The sequence below is a fragment of the Orycteropus afer genome, unplaced genomic scaffold (genome assembly GCF_000298275.1).
Source record: "Orycteropus afer afer isolate SDZICR_OR568_19922 unplaced genomic scaffold, OryAfe1.0 scaffold00365, whole genome shotgun sequence".
Lineage (NCBI taxonomy): Eukaryota > Metazoa > Chordata > Mammalia > Tubulidentata > Orycteropodidae > Orycteropus > Orycteropus afer.
The window spans coordinates 242,178-263,354 of NW_006921952.1; the positions used below are offsets into that span (position 1 = coordinate 242,178).

At 48.8% G+C, this 21,177-nt stretch overlaps 1 protein-coding gene across 1 annotated transcript in view; it reads right to left on the bottom strand.

The window, feature by feature from the left end:
- Positions 1-10,309: 10,309 nt before the first annotated feature.
- The window catches only part of NUP205 (nucleoporin 205), a 107,073-nt gene continuing 96,205 nt past the window's right edge, over positions 10,310-21,177 (bottom strand). The window contains exons 36-42 of the mRNA XM_007952916.1: positions 20,522-20,650; positions 20,129-20,255; positions 16,484-16,650; positions 13,617-13,740; positions 12,822-12,950; positions 12,233-12,306; positions 10,310-10,462 (exon numbers count right to left, since the gene is read on the bottom strand). Of these exons, the coding sequence (XP_007951107.1) occupies positions 10,310-10,462; positions 12,233-12,306; positions 12,822-12,950; positions 13,617-13,740; positions 16,484-16,650; positions 20,129-20,255; positions 20,522-20,650 (903 nt within the window). The remainder of the gene's footprint in view (positions 10,463-12,232; positions 12,307-12,821; positions 12,951-13,616; positions 13,741-16,483; positions 16,651-20,128; positions 20,256-20,521; positions 20,651-21,177) is intronic.

The following is a 21,177-nucleotide window of genomic DNA, read 5'->3' on the forward strand; positions in this document are numbered from 1 at the left end:
ATCTATGAGTGATTCCAAGAAGTCAAGGGTGGGATCCATGCAGGTGCTGTGAGGGGACCAGACAGTTCAACTGCTGATGCGATCCACAGCTGTGCACTAAAGGAGAAAAATCATACAACCATCAGATGAGGAAACAGCACAGGAATATTCAAAGTAAACGAAAAATATAAGGGAGTTTCCTTAATGTGTTACAAAATATCATAAACACAACAACTGACTAAAACTTGAGAAGCACTTCCATTAAAACCAGAAATAAATCTCAGAAGTCCACATGCACCGCGCTTCTACTCAGCACTGCCCTGGAAGGTGCAGTTTACAAAATAAAGGAAAAGGGAAAATAGAGGAATGCAAACTAGAAGAGGACCCAACCTGGTCACTTCTGGAGACAGGGCAGGCTGTACGGTACCGCCTTCACAGGCCCCCTCCCGAGCGTATCTCCAGACCAGGTACCGGCACAGGGAACCCCAGACCGCTGGGCGCCACAGCCGTGTGCACTTACTGGCATTTCTACACACCAGCAACAACTAATTTGAAAATGTAGTTTTAAAAAGGATGCCATTCACCAACAGCAACAAAAACCAAAAAGCAGGTAGAAATAAACGTAAGAAACAATGTGCCTGACCATCGCTGAGAAGACAGTAAGGCACTGAGGAAGGCTGTGAAGATACAAGATGAATGGCAGGATGGGTTCCAACAGTGAGAAGACATACGAGTGTGAAGACTGAAGAGTGAAGCCTGAGTCATCAGGAAGCCTCCTGGAAGAAGGGACCTGAGCAGGGCCATGACGAGCAGCTGGGAGGACAAAAGGGCTACTGTGGGGAAGGTGTGAATGCAGCCAAAGTCAGAGGGTATGTGTTGAAGGCCAGTGGGAAGAAATGGGACCACATTAGCAAACTGGGGGAAGTCAAAGTGGTTAAGATGTGAGGTGGGAGGGCAATTTCTTTGATCGTGTGAGTAAGGCAATCAATGATGACTCATCTAGCAGGTGCAGACAATACAGAACCAGAGGCAACAGCTGCTCAAGCCACATATGGAACGCCATGTTCTAAAAGGATTCAGATATTCCGAGAAGCGCAAGTAGCATGAACCTAAGATTATAAAGAACAGATGGAAGAAGTAGAGATGTTTAGCCTAAGGAAAATATGGGTAGAAGGTACCAAGAGAAAGCTCTTCATATATCTAAAGGGCTGGCCATAGTGTGATTAGAACTGCTCTTTAACCCCAAGAAGAACAAGGTAAGGAGACACTAACCAGAAACGAGAGAGACGGCCTGAGCCGAGAGTGACCTGCTCTAACCGGAGGTGACCACACACATACTGCTTACCCCTCGTTGGTAGTGGAGACTTAAGTAGCAGCATGTTAGCTGGACTAGAGAACCTGTAACAAGCCTTCCAAGTGTAAATCTACAGTTTGCACCAGCTGGTGGCACACTGGTTAAGCACTCAACTGCTAATAGTAAGGTCAGGGCTTTGCACCCACCAGCCATCCTGCAGGAGAAAGATGTGGCAGTTGGCTTCGGTAAAGGTTACAGTTTTGAAAACCACACAGGGCAGCTCTGCTCTGTCTTCTCGGGTCACCATGAGTCAGAATTGACTCAATGGCAGTGGGTTTTGAAGCCAGTATAGCTGGTCCAAGGGTGGCAAAGAAGCTGCTCATGAAGTTGGCAGCAGGAAGAGAAAGATAAACGTTTCACTAGGGGAGTAACGAAGACTTGGTGGCTTACAGCCATGGCTCATGTTTACTGAGTGCTTCCAAGTGCCACAAACTCATTCGTGCTCGTCATGACCTAAGACAGGTACTATTACTGCCCAGTTTATGTTAAGGAAACTCAGGCCAGGAGCAGTTAGGTAACTTGTCAAGGTTTGCACAGCAGGTAAATGATGTGGAGAATGAAGGGGAGAAATGAATCAAAGATTATATCAACATTTCAATCCTGAGAGACCAGGGCAGCGGAACAGAGAAAGCAGTTAGGTGGAGGAAGGGAAAGGGAAGGGGTAATGGGGTCTGAGAGAGAGAGTTGGACAAGTCCTGTGCAGCAGGCAGACAGCAGGGACCTGGAAAGGAAGTTGTCAGCAGAGGTGAAAGACAATGGCATGACAAGGATGGATCTAGACAGAGGAGTGCAGAATCAAGGACCTCAGAAACACCCAATAGCCAAGAGGACACAATGCCAGTGAAGACAGGGGCAATAAGGTAAGGCAGCTACCTGACTGGTGCACCAAGATACTATCCCACAGGCTCCAGGCAGCTAGTACCCGGAGCCGGTCACCTTCACTCTGGGCAGGCTGAAGAAGAATTCTCTGGGAGGTGTAGTGTGGAAGAGTGTTGGGAAGTATGGGATTAAAGAGGAGGTGGATAAGAATATCAAATGCTACAGACTTCAAGGAAGAAGGGAATAAAAAGAGTCACAGTTACAGCAGGGCCTGCCAGACACAGTAGGCTTCCCTTTAAAGGCTTCACAAGTCTTCTTAAAATGTTTGGAGCTAAACCACAGTGGTTAAAGCACTCAGCTGTCAACTAAAAGGTTGGCAGCCGAAACCCACCAGTGGTTCCACAGGAGAAAGATGTGGTAGTCTGCTTTGTCAGAATTGCAGCTGTAGAAACCCTACGGAGTGAAGGAAAGCCTACTGCATCCTGTAGGGTCACTACGATTAGGAAATGACAGGATTTCAAGATAGGGATATGGGTGAGTATTTTAATCCAGGAAGACAGACTCTACAAGCAACAGTCAAGGGCAGTGGTTTTCAAATGGTGTTCCACGGAAGGAATGGCAACTGCAGGGAACCCCTCACCACCCAACCCTGTTGCCATGGACTCGACTCTGACTCACAGTGACCCTGTAGCAGAGAACTGCCCCCACAGGGCTTCCAAGGCTGTAAATCTTTAAGGAAGCACAGAGCCTCATCTTTCTCCTTCAGGGTGGCCAGTGGGTTCAAAGTACCGACCTTCTGGTTAACAGGTGAGCGCTTAACCATGTGGCCCCCAAAGCTCCTCAGAGGGTTTTGAAGTGTGTGATGACAGTGTACATGCTGACTGGCTCGTCACTTCCCAGCCTTTCCCGTCACCCACCCCTCTGAGGTACCCTAATTCCCTGGCCTGGGAAGAAACTCAAGCAGCCCACCTGACACCTGCAGAGAAGCCTCAATACGCCTGAGGCCTCAGGTGCCACTGTTTTGGGTACTTTATGTGTTGACTCATTGCTAATTCTCAGACAAGACTGTGAGGCAGGTCCCCATTTTCAGCTGCAAGAGTAACCAATCCAAGCGAACGACCAAGTTCAAGCCAGGAGTGACTGTGGAGTCCTACCTCTTAAGCACCATGACAGGGTGGCTGATCACAGCCTAACAGCCAGAGGACACCATCAGCATCATCTGCTCCGTCCCCCCTGCTCTGCAGATGAAATGACTGACCACCAAGACAGACTCGCGCATGTTCATGCGGTGAGCCACTTGGCAGAGCTGGAATCGATGTATAAAGTACTGCCACCCCACTCTGTTCAACTAAAGCAATGAGGAGGCAGGTGGACAGAGGGCGTGGGAACATCAGAGCTCAGGGACAGAGCCAGGTGTTTCAGGAACGGCTCCAACATCTCTCCTTAAGTGCTGACAATTCCAAACTCTCACCTCAGTCACGTCCATGTTTATGATGCAGCAAAAGTTCATCCCCAAACCAAACTCACTCTGGAAAGGCACTTTGAAGTTGCATGTAATTGAATCGATGGGCTCCCCATCATCAGTGAGTTACAGCTAGATCATCGTACTCTAGGGGGCTAACCAGTGCTGCTTCTCATCTGAGTGTGAGATGAACTGTTTGAGTTTTTTTTTTTTAGTTTTTGTTTCCTGTAAGTTTATCACAGTAATTACAGGTAGTCACTGACTTACAACGTATGAGTTACCACAGACACATTTTCAAGTCTTTTTTGGGGGGGTACATCTCATCTTAGTAATGCGTACTACACACAGTGTTGCAGCATGTAATGTGCTGATGTTAACATGTTTGAATGTTCGCTCACAGATGTTGAGTGGTATGATTTATAAAGACACTGATAACAAAAACTAAAAATGAGGTACTCGACTTACGTCAGAACCGACTTAGATGGAGACGTCAGAACAGGGACTACCTGTGTTTCTGTTAAGCTGACACCTATCAGGCCACCGGAGAAACGTCCATCCCTTCAATGGACAGATGGCTGCTTTTCCTTCCAGACTTCCGGGGACCTCCTGAAAGATCCCGACCTTGTGCCTCCTCACAGAACGAGAGACTGAAGAAACCATCAAGTTCTGATCACCCAGAAGCCTGGGAGACCGGCTCTCACTGGGGAATTTGGCGGGCAAACCCTCCTGGAACCTTCACTAGGCAATCTAAGGGATACTCAGTTTGGCCAGAAAACCAGTTTTTAACCCGAATAACAAGCCATGAGAAATCATTTGCTTACTCACGGCAACAGTCATTTCCATTTCCCCAAAAGCAGCTTGTGGAAAAACTTGTAAAGCGGTGGCACTCCTTCCAGCAACTAGCCTGGAAACTATTAAAAGGTCTGACGAGGCCTCCCCGAGCCTATTATAACTCTGACCTCGTGTTTAGGCGCCTCGCGAAGCAGCTAATTTAAGGGTTAGTCCTGCCCTTCTCTGTTCCCAAAAAGGTCCACCAGCAGCTCTGAGTCAGCGATAAGCACGTGTCTACGTCCCGGACCGCGGGCGGGCGCGACCACCGGAGGCCACTAAGGATCAAGGCTTTAACCCGACCTCCTCTGGGGAAAACGACGATGCACGCGCGCACGACAGAGCAGAGGGCTTTAACGGTGCACGCGCGGACGCCTCCAAGTTTTAGGGGCTTGAATGGCCGCAGGAAAATACTGACAAAGGGATTCGCGGCGAGGCAGAAACAAAGCCTCAGAGCCCAGCCCGCGCGGGGTTGAGCCGCGAGGGTGGGGGAGGCCTAAGGCGACGCGCGCCTCCCAGGACTGAGGGCACTACGCCGAACTCCCGCCTCGCTCCTCCACAGCTCCCACTCACCAGGAACTGGAGCATGATGTCGGCGGGGAGGGCGAGGAGGCGAGATGGACGACCGTAGCTCCCAGGCCGGTCCGAACCTGCCTTGCCCGCGCGAGGGGCGAAACCCAAGAACGACTTCCGGGTCGCGCCCCGACCAGCCCCGCCCCCTCTTCCGGCACCGCCCCGCCCCGCCCCATCTTCCGGCACCACCCCGCGCGCCGCCCCGCCCCATCTTCCGGCTCCGCCCCGCCCCGTTTGCTCCGCCTCGTCAGGCCCCGCCCATGCCGGAAGCCGTCTCCCGGCGAACTGAGTCCGCTTGCAGGGACTCTGTTCCCCTCCTGCTCTGGCCGATGGGCGAGCGGCAGGAGGCCGCCCTGAAGCAGGTCCTAGCTGGCTGAGCAGCTTGGAGCATTCGGAGCCCCGGGTTCCAGCCGCAGGTCCTTGCTCCTGCACACTTGGGCAGGGCCCGAGCGATCTGTATTTTAGCAGCACCACTCCCTGGAGGATGGCTGAGTTGCGCCGCATAATCACTGTGGAGCGGGTGGAGCTTGCTTTGCCCTGGCCACGCGGGATCTATATGGAGGGTGGGGGCGCGGGGAGAGGTTAGGCCAGTTTCTGACTGCCCGGCACCAACAGCAGCCTTAGCCAGGTTCCTTGGCCCGTGGAATTCGGCCGCCTCCACTGTAAGCGGTTCAACACCAGCCCTGCTTGGACGTTGGTGGGATTGAGCGGGATGATGTGAGGGATGGTAAACAGCGCCCCGTGTCCGGTGTGGGCGGTGAGCGGGGGAAGCGACCCACGTCTGCTCTCCAGCCGGGCCCCTTCCATCCGTCCACAGGCGTCTCAGCAGGTACACCTCCAACGCAAGACCTCCTCTCCTGGCCTCAGCCTTCTGAGCTCACCCTTACCTGCTGTGGAGCTCTGGTTCCGAATAATTAGAACCAAATCATACCAGCTTAAACCAAACGGGTATTTATTACGGATACACGATGGGGACAGGAAAGCTACCAGGCTCTCACCGCGGCGGCGTTTTCTCTCCATTTCCGCTTTTCTCCCAGTGTCTGCATCATGTCCTCTCCCCTCTCCCGCCCAGTTCTCTCTGCTGTCTGGAATATGGCCACCTAGCTAAACAAACCTCAGGTGTCAAACCTTCCAACCACATAGGTTGGATCGCTCCGTCCTTACCAGTTTCAAGTACCTGGGAAAAGACCACTGATTGCTCGAGATGGAGTGGGCCACCCCATCAAATATAACCAGAAGGGGCAGGGTCTCTCTGAACTTGATCTCCCTGTCCAACCCCTTGGGGATTTGCGACACTGCAAGTTCTGACCCAGTCGAGCTGGAGTGGGAACTTACATGTCTACCAAGCTTCCAGCTGTGCTGCTGTCTCTGGTGGCCTGTGAGGTAGGTGAGGGCCAGAGCCACGCCTACCTGTGTTAGGTCCAAACCACACTGCAGGTCATAATTGCATGCTAATGAGAATCTAGGTTACTCTGAGATCATTTTGTGCAGACTGCATGCCCAGCTGGGCAAATAACCTAGGAAAGTCCTTTTTGTAATTTCAGCTTTTTTGTCCTCTTCTGATTGGTCCTCTTGTGCTTGGAACTGTGTGAAGCTTGAAGCTGGGGCCCCCTGAGGCTGAGAAGCTGCAGCAGGTATACGCAATTAACCCCTCTCCCTCGGAGGCTGGAAAGCCAGAGCAGGGCCCAGGCCCATTTCCCTATTCCGACTACCCAATGCCTGGTTCACAGATCTAACCCCAGTGCCGAGCAAGTGCCTGGTGCATCCCTAGGGAGGTAACTGCTTGATGAAATTCTTCACATAGGAACTTTGCACTCCTTACAGATAAAATATAAACGCAACCTGCCTTTCCTGAGGTTCTTTCAAATGCTCTTTCCCATACCTCTGAATCACACCCAGGTGCCACAAAGCAGAGCTCTTTTTCCCTCCGCTGCTACTTTCAAACTACATAAAAACACCTTCCCTTCAGCCCCAAACTATCATAATCTTGAAGACTTCCAAGGTCATGAAGAACTCCTTATCTCCAGTGACCTTCATCTTCACCCCACTCCAGCAGTCCACTGCCATGTTCGTGGCCCAGGTTTTGGCATCTCCAGGAACTGCTCGCCCATGAAGTTGTTGCTGTGGTTGTTAGGTGCTACTGAGTGAGCTCTGACTCACAGCAACTCCACGTACAACAGAACAAAACACTGCCTGCTCCTGCAGCAGCCTCCCAACCTGGCTGTGCCCGAGCCCATCAGTGCAGCCACTGTGTCAGTCCATCTCGTTGAGGGCCTTCCCCTCCTTCACTGACCCTCCACTTTACCAAGCATGATGTCCTTCTCCAGGGAATGGTCCCTTCTGACAACACGACCAAAGCAGTTGAGACAAAGTCTGGTCATCGTTGCTTCAAAGGCGCATTCGGCTGCACTTCTTCCTAGACAGATTTGTTAGTTCTTCTGGCAGTCAGTGGTGCTTTCTGTATTCTTCAACACAACTCAAAAGCATCCGCTCTCCTTTGGTCTTCCTTATTCACGGTCCCACTTTCACAAGCATATGAGGCAACTGAAAATACCATGGCTTGACTCAGGCGCACCTTCATTTTCAAAGTGACATCTTTCCTTTTAACACTAAGGTCTTGCAGATTTTCCCAGTACAATAAGACGTCTTTTTTCCTGATGACTGCTCCGCTGTGAGATAGTACACTCCAAAGCCCTACTTCTTGTCTGTCTACTAGTGGACCATACCGATCTCTAGTCCTTCAGCTGTAAGCCGCCTGATGTTTCCCTCCTCTATCTGGTCTAAAGACCAACAGCCCAGACTTCAAACTAGTCTCACGATTAGCCTCAATTCTCTTCTCCATTGGCCTTCTGTGACACTTGCCTTTTAAAATCCTAGCCCTTGATCAATCCAGCCTTTTCCAGTCCCAAACCAACAACTGTGAGCACCAAATACAGAAAAGGTGGATCATTCAACATAAGACACTGATTTTACTAGGTTCATTGATGTGTCCTACTGGGGGTAAAAAAAGGTTGAGTTCCAACCTCACACTACACATAAATACATTCAGATTAATAACAGGTTATTTAAAAAAAAAAGCAAAACAAGGAGAACAATACGAAAATTACTAGGGGAAAAGAGGATAAATTGTTTTATAATCTTGAAACAGGTTTTTCACATAACAAACATGATACTAATCCCAGAAACCATAGAAGAAAAGACTGATAAAATGACCTACATTAAAAAAAAAAAAAATTTCTGTATGGCAGAAAAAATTAAAAAACACAATTTGTAAAACAAGCAAAAAAGAGCTAGTTTTCTCTATACAAAGAGTTCCTACAAATCAATGAGAACAATTCAATAAAAAATGGGCACAGATGTGAACAGTTGCCTAGAAAAGGGAATACAAAATGGCTCAAACATATGAAAAGCTACTCAGTTGTGCTCATAAGAGAAACATGAATTAATACCAGAAGGCTCTTTTTTTTCCTACCACATTAGCAGATGTCAAAGCCTGACAATACACTGTACTGACAAGAGTGGGGAACAGGCACAGATGGACAGTTTGTGTGACGCAAACTGTTCAAATCTGTGGAAGGCAATTAGCCCAAACTATCAAGTTTATAGGAGCATTCCCTTGAATGCCCCCCCACTTCTCCGCTGCCCCATTTCTGACCCACAGTCTGCTGTGTTTTGGATGATGGAGAAACAAGATAAGGAGGCTTAGTAAATGCAATCTCCAATGATTCCAAACGTAGTCAGTCTCTCAGTCGATGGAAGGCTTCACTCCCCCCAGTGGTTCAGAACACGTGTTGCGTCTGCGCCCAGACTCTATCTCAGATTATTTCTGGGTTCATGCCTCTGTTCTAGATGACAGATCCCCATGCACCTGAGCAGGGCAGCAACAGGCATGACGACTACACTGGAATCCAGTTACGGGTTCGTCCCCATCCCTCTAGGACTTCTGTCTATTAACAGGATTTCCAGCTACCACTGCTCATCAGTCAGGCTGCCATACAGTGGGGACTCACGTGTGGCTGTGACGCGAGACGCAATGCTGCTGGTGTTTCAAATGCCAGCAGGGTCACCCACAGCGGACAGGTTCCAACAGAGTGTCCTAGCTGGGGAGAAAGGCCTCATGGTTACTTCCAAACATCAGCCAAAGGAAACCTACGAGTCACAACAGAACACTGTCGTTGCTCTGGACACGTCATCAAGAGCGATTAATCACTGGATAAGAGCTTCACGTTTGGACCACTGAGGACGAGGGAGCAATTGATGAGACGGGCTGGCACAGCAATTCCAAGGACGGGCTTCCATATGGAGGCAATCTTGAGGAGGATGCAGGATGGGCAACGTTAAGTTCTGCTGCACAGAAGGTCGTCATGAGTCAGGGTCAACTCAACAGCAATCTGTCTTCCAGTGAAGCACAGTAAACTGATCTCAAAATGGAATGATGGCAAGGCCTTTGAAAAAAGCCTTAAAAGCCACAGAAACGTTAAGATTTTTTTAAAGGCAACATTATAGAGTAACAATGCCTTTCCTTCTGACATGACAGTCAAGGCTCTTTGCCTTGTGGCAGCCTCTCCTACGTTCTGGGCTGAAATAACCTCTGGCCAGGAAAGGCAACATGCACTCCCATGTGATGCTGTCACTCGCTAATAAATGCAACCGGGTAAGAACTGGAGGGGTGGCTGCATGTATAACTCTTTCGTCAAGCCATCGTGTTAATTACATGAGAAAGAAAGGCAGATGATTCAGAAGTTCCATAGCCATTTCTCAGGAACAAGTGAACTTTATTATACTGTCATTTAAGTGCAGAAAAGATTTAAAAAGGCAAAAGTTGGTTAACACTAGGGAAAAGACGAGCAGGCTTTTGGAATCATTTCTGTTAACACGTTACTCGCAGTACGGAGCCCACGACACTACAAAGAACAGGGCTGGTGTTTCCTGCTACCGCACCCCCAGGAGGGACCCTGAGCAGGAGAAACGTGATGTGGGTATGAAGGGAGAAAAGTCACATTTCCACAGGATGCCTTTAATCCTGCGTTCCCTAGTGGAAGACTGATGTGTAGAGTCCCACCCCGCGGATCAGCTTCTGGATAAAACTGCGTACATTTGTTTTGTTTTTTAAAAAGGATTTATTTTTCACTAGTGAAGATGGGACCAGGCAAAGACGATTCCAGAAAAGATGTCCATTTATAAAGAAAGTAATACAAAATAATTTTTGGTCATAATTTAGAAATAAACGAATCCATAAAAAGGAGACAGTCCTCCGCAGTTCATCTCTCCCATGGGAAGAGCACGAGCCGCACTCAGTTCCTTGGTCTCCTCAGCAGGCCGCGGATGCGTCTGACCAGGGCTTGTATGAAACTGTGGCGAGACCGGACTTTGGAATACAGCCCTTCAATGTCCAGTAGCTTCTTCTGCAGTGATTCTCCAAACGCGTTGATGGAGTCAGTCTGCAGCTGCAGGGCACAGTGACACTGCAGTGTTAGAATCGCGGTCTCAAACATCTCTTTTCTTCTGTGTCTCACGATTTAAACTACCTCGCAAGTTCTGTAACGTGGTTCTGGCTCAGACATCGGATTAACGCAACACCTACATTTCCCACCTAGAATTTTACAGCATGATGCTAACGGTTTCCTCTCTCTCCTTTCCTGTCTGACACGTGAAACTTAAAGCCTGCTTTGAGCAGAACTTCTGACGTACATGACACACAGACTCAGGCACAGCAGCAGTCTCCGGGGGGCCATGCGACAACTGGGGAAGAGAAGCTGCCTTGTGGGAAGAGACCAAGGTCAGGTGCGGTGGGAGGCTTTGACTTTTACTTCATTTCCCAATCTTTAAAAGCCATTTGCAGGCTTTAACTTTCAAGAACTATAAATGAGGGAGGCTGTCCTCGTCTAATCATTAGAGTCATGTGTATTTCAGCAGGCATAGGTAGTTTCAGGTGGATCTTTTGGATATTAAACAGAAATGCTAAAACTAAGTTCAAAATTAGATAAATCTCCCTGCCTTCAGTTTTGCGTTAAAGTCTCAGCAGATTATTTTATGAAATTATTTATTCATCCTGCATTGTTTTTTCTGTCTAACAGAACCATAACACGGGCATTAATTCAACAAATATTTATTAAACACCTTCAGGTGATAAGACTCTCTGACTAATTCTGCACGTGGCTTTGCTTAGCACTGGCTTTGCTCTGTGAGCCCAGCCAAAGCATGGCAGTCACCCGGGGCTGGGCCTCTGTGGGTGCAGCCTGAAGGCGGGGGCCCAGGCTCCTGTGTGCTAAGGCCCACCCTCAGTGTTCAGAAGTCAGTGACGAGGGGGGACCAGGGACAGGCTTTACAGTCCACTGCTGGAGATGGCCAGCAGCAGATGCCACTGCCATTTCTTTTCCTGCACCACACATCCTGGCAACTACTTTTTAAGAACCAAAAAAAACGACTTAAAAAAAAAAAACAAACTCACTGCCATTGAGTCGAATCCGACTCAGAGTGACCCCCACGAGGCTTCCAGGGCTGTAGACCTTTATGGAAGCAGAATGCCCCATGTTCCTTCAGCGGAGCAGCTGGTAGGCTTGAACCGCTGACCTGGTCGGCAACCAAATGCCTCATCCACTACGCCACCAGAGCTCCTTAAACCAGGACTCAGCTAGGATGAATACGCTGCTTTCATTTTTAACTGTCTCTGGGATGCTCTTTATTCATTCCAACAAAATCAGTCGAAAGGCAACTAAGTGCTTAGTGCTGGGTGAGGTGACAGCCCACCAGAGGGGAACAGTGCATGGTGCCAGGTGACGTGTGATCGTGTACCAGAGGGGAATTTTAATGGCTACTCATTCTTTTACTATTAAATTAATTCCTGACGAAACTGCACATTAAGTGTTATCTTGTGCCTAAAAACTACAAAGTTAGTCAAAAGGGAAAACAAAAGAACCCGTGGTTTCTGTTCTCTAACGGGCAGTGGAGTTTCCAGACAATAACATCCATGGATCTCGGAGCACTTCCCCTGGAGGCCCACGGCCAGTAAACTTCCTTGCGCTCTGATGAAACCCACCTCTCAGATGAGGACGCGAAGGCTCAGAAGCTAAGCAAGTCGCACAAAGTCACAGAGTTATTAAACGGTCAACGTCGACCCTGGAGCCACCCTGCACGCTGTGCTCGCACTCACACAGCAGGCGTTGTGAATTACTTAAAAAAATAAAACAACCAAGTGTGTGGGTGCGGCCGCTCACCTGGTCTACGTCGTGTTGGCTCACCACAGTCAGCCCACTTCTGAAGTCCAGGCTGGTGTCAGGGGCGAAGGGATCTAGAGCAGACAGAGAGTCACACCGGCTTCTGTGACACGGGGAAGCGGCTGAGAGCAACGAACAACAGTGCCACGCAGAAACACGCTCACACTGGGGAGCCCCTGGGAGGCATCTCAGTGGTCGTGGACAGGGGTCTCAAGCTTTCCTTCTGTTCCCCCACACCCAGGTTCCCTCGCCAGTGACACGGGCTTGCTCCAGTGGTAAGGACCAGGCCTAGGCAGACCCAGGCCACTCCTCTGGAAAAGCATTTGGGACCAGGGGGCTCTGGGCTGGATGAGCCCTTCACTTTGAGGAAGCGGATACAGAGCCTGCAGGAGACACTTGCTTGGCACTAATTCCCGAGCCCACAAGTTTACCCAGAAAGCAGCTGTGTCGAGCCAGCAAGCGGCTCAAGAGTACCCAGTCCATCACTCTTACTAACCTGGAAACAAAAACGTAAATAAAACCCAAGGGTTTTTCAAAGCACGAAAACTTGCATGCACTGGTGTCTGCTAGTTTTCAGAGCCAGGTTTACCTTGTAGCCGTCTGCTCTTAAGTAAGGTCCTAGAGGCAAACAGGGCATCCTGAGAGTCGGTGGGCGTGCAATGCAGCAGGTAGTACTCCAGGTGGCGCCAGAAAATGAACAGGCAGGTCTCTATGATGACTGCAGGTCAGCACTCAGGTTAAAGAGAACAATCCCATCACGTCTGTTTTCAGAACGGTTTTTGAGGGGATAAAAGAGATCGCACCACCTGGTGCCATACACACACCCTCCACCTGACAGACAGGTAGGGGCGCGCCACTGAAGGCCTCTGCAGATAGCAGCCAGGCTGCTGAGGGGAAGGGGTTGGCATGGTTGGGGCCCCAGTCGCCAGAGCCCTCCTCTCCTGCCCAGCCAGAAAGCGTGTGTATGTATCAACAGCATTCCCAGTTTCTCTAAAATGTGTGAAAAACATTTTTAGTTCAGAAATATACAAGGCGCATACTAACCCACTGCCGTCAGGTCCATTCCGACTCACAGCAACTCCCACTGGGTTTCTGAGGCGGTAAATCTTTATGGAAGTAGATTGCCCAGTCTTGTTCCGCAGAGTGGCTGGTGGGTTTGAACAACCAACCTTCTGACTAGCAGTCAGATGCCTTGGGCACTGTGCTACTAGAGCTATGTCTATCAGGCATCTGGCAGCACTGTGCCATCAGGCATATACTGGGGGGCGGGTTTCTAACAATAATCGCATGCCCTTTCCCACAGCTTTGGTGCCTGAATACTCAAAGGGCAATTATTAAATGGGAAGGTCACGTTCAAGTTCTGCTGTGGCTTCATCAAGGATACAGGAGCAGAGAGAAAGCAGCTTAGCGCCATTGTTGATCAGCTTCACCAAACGCCGTCTTGCCAGGACATACTTCTGGGCAGTGGATATTTTATCGACTCCAGCAGGCAGCAAAGACTGGCACAACTTAAGAGTGAGAAACATGCACACTGTTACAGATGGCACACAGCAATGTGATGAGAATCTCCTCGGGGCCAGTCACTGTGACAGGGCGGTAAGAACCACTCAAAGCCAGCACCTTGCAGACACGAGCTCCTTGTCTACTTAGACACTAGTGACCAGAGGGAAAATATGAGATCGAGAAGTGGCCACTGTCACCAACGAGTGTTCACCTGCTGCCTCTGAAAGCCATGTCCCTCAAACAGACATTGCCAAGCTGTGGCTGCACCTGCCAAACCAGAGCTTCCTGTCCAATTAAACAGAACGACTGTTCCAGCAGGGATGGAGCAACCCACGGGGAATTTCTGAAAGAACTGTCAGTACCCTCTGGGCATAAAGCCCATTTCCAGAGCACAACGAACAGGAACCATCAACCAGGGCCTCCCCAACTCACCTCTCAGCATGGTGTCCACATGGGCACAAGGGCTCGATTTAACATTCCGACATTGGGTTTGGCAGTGGCTTACTGAAGCGCAGCTGAGGGGCTACCACAGACTTTAGGATGGTGACACCATTCCTCTGACAACTAGCAACTTCCAGCAAATGGCCAAAGAGCTACTCATCAGGGAGGTATGACTGCCAGAGGGAAATACCAGCTACACAAATGCACACATAGGGTTACCTGAGGCCAGTCAACAATGCCCACTTCCTGTTGTACATGCTAACCACGTGCTCAGTTCAGTCAACCTTCCATGCCTCAGTTTCCTCACCAGACATGTGGAAGAAGCATCTATTTACCTCATGGAGGTCAGGCAGAGCACACAGTTCTGACCTGGCACGTGGCAAGCACTTCATGGATGTCCCTGTGATTATCCCAAGAGCGGCAAGAAGGAGAGGGCTTTGCCTGCTGCTAACAGTGACATGACATGGTGTGAACCAGGACTGGCCAAACGGCTTAACCTCCAGACTGCCACAGGGCACCAAGGGCTTCAGCACTGCCTCGGTGACCGGCCACACGGAAAAGAAGGCAGGCCACAAGGGGACAGTAAGTACAGGAGAATGATCCTTGGTCACTGAGAGAAGGCAGCTGAGGCTGACAGGCCATCCCATTTGTTTGAAAAAATCCACTGGACAGATACTGCATACTCAAGGCACAAGAAATCTCTGATGGATACGGCGTCTACCACAGAAGCCTAAGCTTAAAGCATAACACGCACACATACGTACACACGTGTGATGCTGTGAATTCTGTGGTGGCTCCTCTAGCCGTGGTCTTTGCGACTCCCACCAGATTACTGGGTGGTGCTACGCAAATGTAAGGTGCTAGTGGCCCACCAAGGGGATTGGACGGCTTGTGAGTAACGTAAATAAGGTGCATGGCACCCTTGTGGGGGTGGGACCATGCACATAAGGTGTGTGGAATCCTAATGTAGGGATTGGTGTTTTGTCACTCTGCCAGGCTTAAAATGAGCCCTCCTAGAAACAGAAAGGGGGATCTCACTGCCATCAAGAGAAAAGAACTGGAGGGAAAGTGAAGGTGTCCTTGTACCCGAGATCCCTGTGCTGGACCTCCTTGGCAGAGACGCCCTGGCAGGGAGACTGCGGCAGTGGAGCCAAGAGGAGGCATGAGACAGAGCGGCAACCTTGCCAGCCCACGGAGCTAGAAAAGAGGAGGCGTGAGACGGAGCGGCAATCTTGCAGCCCATGGAGCTAGAAGCTGAGCGCCCTTGGGCAGGAGGCTTGCTGGCAGAGTGGGGTGCACAGAGGTGTACTTACTGGCAGGGCTAAGAGGGTTAACACTCGCCCAAGCAGGGCAGAGGCCAGGCTGACAGCCGAAGGGCCAGAGAGGCGTGCCTGAGGGCACAGCAAGGGGAGACTGTCCTGACGGAAGAACTGTATCCTGAGCGTGTTCCGGAACCTCAATGGTAGCCTGCTACTTCCCTAACAAACCCCACAGTCATGACTACTGCCTGTGAGCTCTGTGCGGCCGCTGCATGAATTATCGAACCCAGCAGAGAGGTGGTGAGCACCACGGGAGGGACAGTGGTGTCAGAGTTAGTAGAACGGCTGGAGGGCGGCAGTGTGTCTGGCCTCACAGGAATAAGCCTTGGGCTGTTGGTGGTGATTCTGCCCCCAACTCCGGAAACTGGAGGAGGTCAGAAGAGGCAGCCTCCTCGTCCTTTTTGCTATATGTGTTTACATATACGTATATGTTGTTGTTGTGTGCGTCGAGTCAGCCCCGACTCATAGCGACCCCTCTTTGGGTTCCTGAGGCAGTATCACTACGGAAGTAGGATTGCCCAACCTTCCTTCCGAGGAGTGGCTGGTGGGTTTGAAGCGCCAGCCTTCTGGTTAGCAGTCAAGTGCCTTAGCCACTATGCTACCAGAGCTCCTATGTATATACATACATACATATATATAAAACATACGAAAACTCAGATTAACAAAAACATCCTCATCTTCTTTATAGTATAAATCACCACTCATTACTCACAGGCCAGAGGTCTCTCTATTGGATGGCAGCCGGTATTCCAGAACAGGTACCCCTGCACTGTTTTTCCATCAAGAAGTTCTATGCTCATGAGGTGTGGTGCTAACATGTGGGACCCTTCTCCAAGTGACACGGGAGTGTCACACTAATTGCTGTCACACCGCCTATGTCCGCATACGTCATTCTTCCTCACAATTCTGACGTCGGCACCCTGGCCCTCACTGGCACAAACCATGCTTCTCAGATGTCCCCACAGCCCAGTCAGCACATGACTCGTACCTCTTTTATCTCGTCTGGGGGCAGCTGCTCGACATTCTGAAGCTTGTTGACACTCCGCCGATGGCTGTCATAGTAACTGAAGAAGTCACTGGCACTCTGCTTCAGCAGGTGGACAATGATGCCCAGGCCAGGCAGGCGCCAATACGGAACCACTGGAGCTTGGGGATCTAATTGAGTGAAGACACCAAACACTGTTATATGCTGGCAATCTTTTTTTTGCCTTACAAATGACCTGCTTTCAAACATGGGCACCTAGCAGTTAAGGGCACATAAACTATCATAAAACCCAAGGCAAGTCTCCTTTGAACCACCATTCACTGTTCAGAGGAGCAGTTAGGAGTTCTGTGACCACCTTGGGAGAAGAGGACATGTGGCTACTGGATGCCAACAGAGCTTGCCTTGGATTGGCTTTGGACCTCTTTGAAAACATCACGGATGCTACAAACCCTTATACCTGCCCACATCTACCCACAACACACACACACAAACTACAGATACACAAGCACAATTTCCAGGGGTTTCTCACCCTGGGTAAACCCCTCCCACCTCACCCTACGGGTCTAGTTCCACGGCTTCATTTCCAGGCTGGTTACGGAACAGTTGGCTGAGCATCATTCTTCCAAAGACACAAGGAAAACACTAGCTCAAATACTTGAGAACAGAGCTGGATTTACCCTTTAACACGTCCACTTGGGAGCCAAACAGCATGGTTTCCGTCTACAGTCAGACGTGACCAAAGTAGGTGAGGCAAAGTCTGGCCATTCTTGCTTCCAAGGAGGATTCCAGCTGCACTTCCTCCAGGACCCATGTGTTTGTTCTTCTGACAGTCCATGGGATTCCAGGCATTCTTTGCCAACACAACCCAAAAGCAGCAACTCTGCTTCATCTTCCTAACTCATTCTCCAGCTTTCACATGCATATGAAGCTACTGAAAATACCACGGCTTGAGTTAGGCACCTTAGTCTCTGAAGAGAATCTTTTTGCTTTTTTTAGCACTTTAAAGAGGTCTTTTGCAGATCTGCCCAGTGTGATAGATTGTCCGATTTTTTGACTGCTGCTTCCATTGGTGTTGATTATGGATCCGAGTAAAAGGAAATCTTTGACAATGTCAATCTTTTCCCCACTTACTGTAATGCTGCTTATTGGTCCAGTTGTGAGGATTTTGTTTTCTTTAGCCACACACACAGAATTTTGAGGTATAATATTTTGAGGTATAATCCAATCTGCAGACTGTAGTCTTTAATCTTCATCAGTAAGTGCTTTAAGTCATCTTCACTTTCAGCAAGCAAGGCTGTGTCTTCTGCCTATTAATTAAAGGCTGTTAATGAGTCTTCCTCCAATTCTGATGTCGCATTCTTCATCATACAGTCCGACTTCTCGGATTATTTGCTCAGCATACAGATCGACTAAGTGTGGGGAAAGAATACAGTCCTGATATACAGCCATGCGGTGTCTTCTTGTTCTGTTCTAACAACAGCCTCCTGGTCTATGTACAGGTTCCTCATATGCACAATTGATTGCTCTGGGATTCCCATTTTTCTCAGTGCTATCAATAATCTGTTATGATCCACACAGTCAAATGCTTTTTATTATTTTTATAATTTAAATTTTATTTATTTTTTGAATGCTTTGTATAGTTTTGTACAGTTAATAATACACAAGTTTTATTCTGGTAGTCTTTGCTTTCAGCCAAGATTGGGCTGGCATCAGCAGTGATATCCCTTGTTCCTCGTCCTCTTCTAAATCCAGATTGCATTTTTGGAAGTCCCCTGTCCATATACTGCCACAACCATTTTTGAATTATCTTCAGCAAAATTTTACTTGTATGTGATATTAACACTATTGTTCAATAATTTCCACATTCTATTGAATTGCCTTTCTTTGGAATGGGTACAAATATGGATCTCTTCTTGACCAGGTGGCTGTCTTCCAAAGTACTTGGCATAGACAAGTGAATACCTCCCATGGGGCATCTGTTTGTTGATGCTACCCTAGACATGTGACTTTCCAAGTCTCTTTTCCAGTCTTTAGTGATGATGTGACAACCTTTACAATGTAGGTAAGAGAGTCCTCTCCCAGGGAAATTAGGTGCCTGGTCCCCAGGTAACATCTGTGAGCTCTCTATCCTGGTGGGAAGACAGCCACACACAGAATGAGCTAATGCCAGAAGGACTTAAGAGCCTTTCATAGTTCTCACCACTCCAAGCTGCTCAAGTCTAGAAAATATTAGAGCCCACAGAGGCCACTGACTTAGAGACCAGTTGAGGAAGGCTCAAGAGACATGTGACTTCTTCTTGTCATTGTTATGCCATCAAGTCGTCTCCAACTCATAGCGACCTTATGTACAACAGAATAAAACACCACCCAGTCCTGTGCCAGCCTCATGATCCCTACTATACCTGAGCCCATCACTGCAGCTACCATGTCTATTCATCTCATTGAGGGACTTCCCCTCTTTCATTGACCCTCCACTTTACCAAGTATAACAACCTTCTCCAGAGAATGGTCCCTTCTGACAACATGACCAAAGTAGGTGAGACAAAGTCTGGCCATTCTCGTTTCCAAGGTGCATTCCAGCTGCACTTCTTCCAGGACAAATTTGTTAGTCCTTTTAGCAGTCCACGGTACTTCCGGCATTCTTCACCAATACCACAACTCAAAAGCATCAACTCTTCTTCGATCTTCCTTATTCACTGTCCAGCTCTCACATGCATATGAAGCAATTAAAAATACCATGGCCTGGGTTAGGCGCATCCTAGTCTTCAAGGAGATATCTTTGCTCTTCAGCACTTGAAAGAGGTCTTTTGTAACAGATTTGCCCAATGCAATACGTCTTTTGATGTCTTGACTGCTGCTTCCATTGGCATTGATTGTAGAACCAAGCAACATGAAATCTTAGACAACTTCCATTTTTCCTCCATCTACTGTGATGTTGCTTATTGGTCCTGTTGGGAGGACTTTTGTTTTCTTTATGTTGAGGTGTAGTCCATCACATGCCACCTCCTGAAATGCGGCAGACAGCTTTTTGGAGGGCTGGAACTGGTAGGGAAGGCCGGGAGATGGTGGCAGGTGGTAAGAGATGTGACTGCAGAACCAAACTGCACAGGTGAGGCCGTAATGCCTGATAAGTAGAAGCACTATACAACAGGGTCCTTAGTTCACAGGTCATATAAACCGGCCAAATAGCAACCAGAGCAAAAATGGAAAATAGCCATAGTTAACACTCCTGTGACACCAAGTGCCAGGCACTGTTCTAAGCATTTTACATACATTAACTCACTGATTTAACCCCTACAATAATGCAGTGGGGCAGGGCTTACTCCACTAACTTACTCTCCAATCCTGGGGCCCTTCTTTTGCATCTCAGGTTCTACTACTCAAAACAATTTTCTCTCCACATGGCTCCTCCAGATTCAGCCTCAGAAAATCTTTTCCCCCACCTCTCAAGCTCTCTAGACCTATAGGCCAGGCTGACAATAGAAGCTCCACACCACTCCTTCTTTCCAAAGCCTTTTTTAAAAATTCCCGTTAACCCTCACCATAACGATGACAAGCAGTGCCCCTTCCTGGAGCCACTGAGAATCCAGCCACAGCCACAGCCGCTCAGCTCCTTGACACACAAAGAAGGGACTGGACGGGGCTCACCTGGCCGTGGTCCGTCTCTGTTCATGGTCTCGGAAAGGCTGGGGGTGAAGAGACAGGCAGCATGCTGACAGGTAGGTGAGCTCTGCAACATGAGGGACTGGCAATATTCCATGACGTTGGCACAGATCTAAACGGAGCAACAGTGGGCACAGAAATGGTGGCTCCCAAAATGCCCGGATTTCGGGGAAACCCAAATTTGAAGGAGAACCAAGTTATAACTCAATTTGTAATTACTCACATCTGTTAAGTAATTATATAGTACAATTATAATTATACAATTATACTTTTGGAACTAGTTAATAAAAAATTACTTAACAGATGTGAGTACTTTTTTATTAACTAGTTCCAAAAGTGTAAAAATCGTAAAGAACATGCCCATCGCTCCACGCGTACCTGCTGCACGGCCAGTTCAATCTCATCCTTTTTGCTCACTCGATCTGCTGCCACGTTATCGTCTTGAAATTTAAACTGACGCAGCCTGTCGGAGCCACCAAAGCGACTGAGCAGCCCTAAGCACTGACGCTAAGGAGAAGAAGATATTCTGTTGATGTCCAGCTGAATGTTTAAAACTAGTGACCTCTCTAAACAAGGAAAAACCCAGGGGGGCGTGAAATCCATCTTGAAGGTGTCCGATTTCTTGCTCTCAACAAAGCTGACTAAAGTCAGCATTACTCAAAGGTGTCTTTTCACAAATGTATTCAATTGGCAGTCAACTCATTAAAAGAAAACCAAGTTTTAGCTATTAGTCTCCAACATGATCTAAATGTTTGCCAACAGATTTTTTGCATCAAACCAAAGAAAACTACTGAATAATTCCTCGGTACGTACTCATACAAGGAACCACAGCAATAAGCCAAAGAAGAGAGCAAACAGAAGGTGGGAACCGGCGGGCCGTGCTGAGCACGTGTCCCGAAGCACACACACAAGGCTGCTGTGGCTGCGCCAGGCACAGCAGCAAAGGGGCGGGAGCAGGCACCCTGGGAGACGCAACACAAACGTCACCACGTGCAATGCTGGTGCTTTTCATCTGAGGGCACCACTGTCCCTCT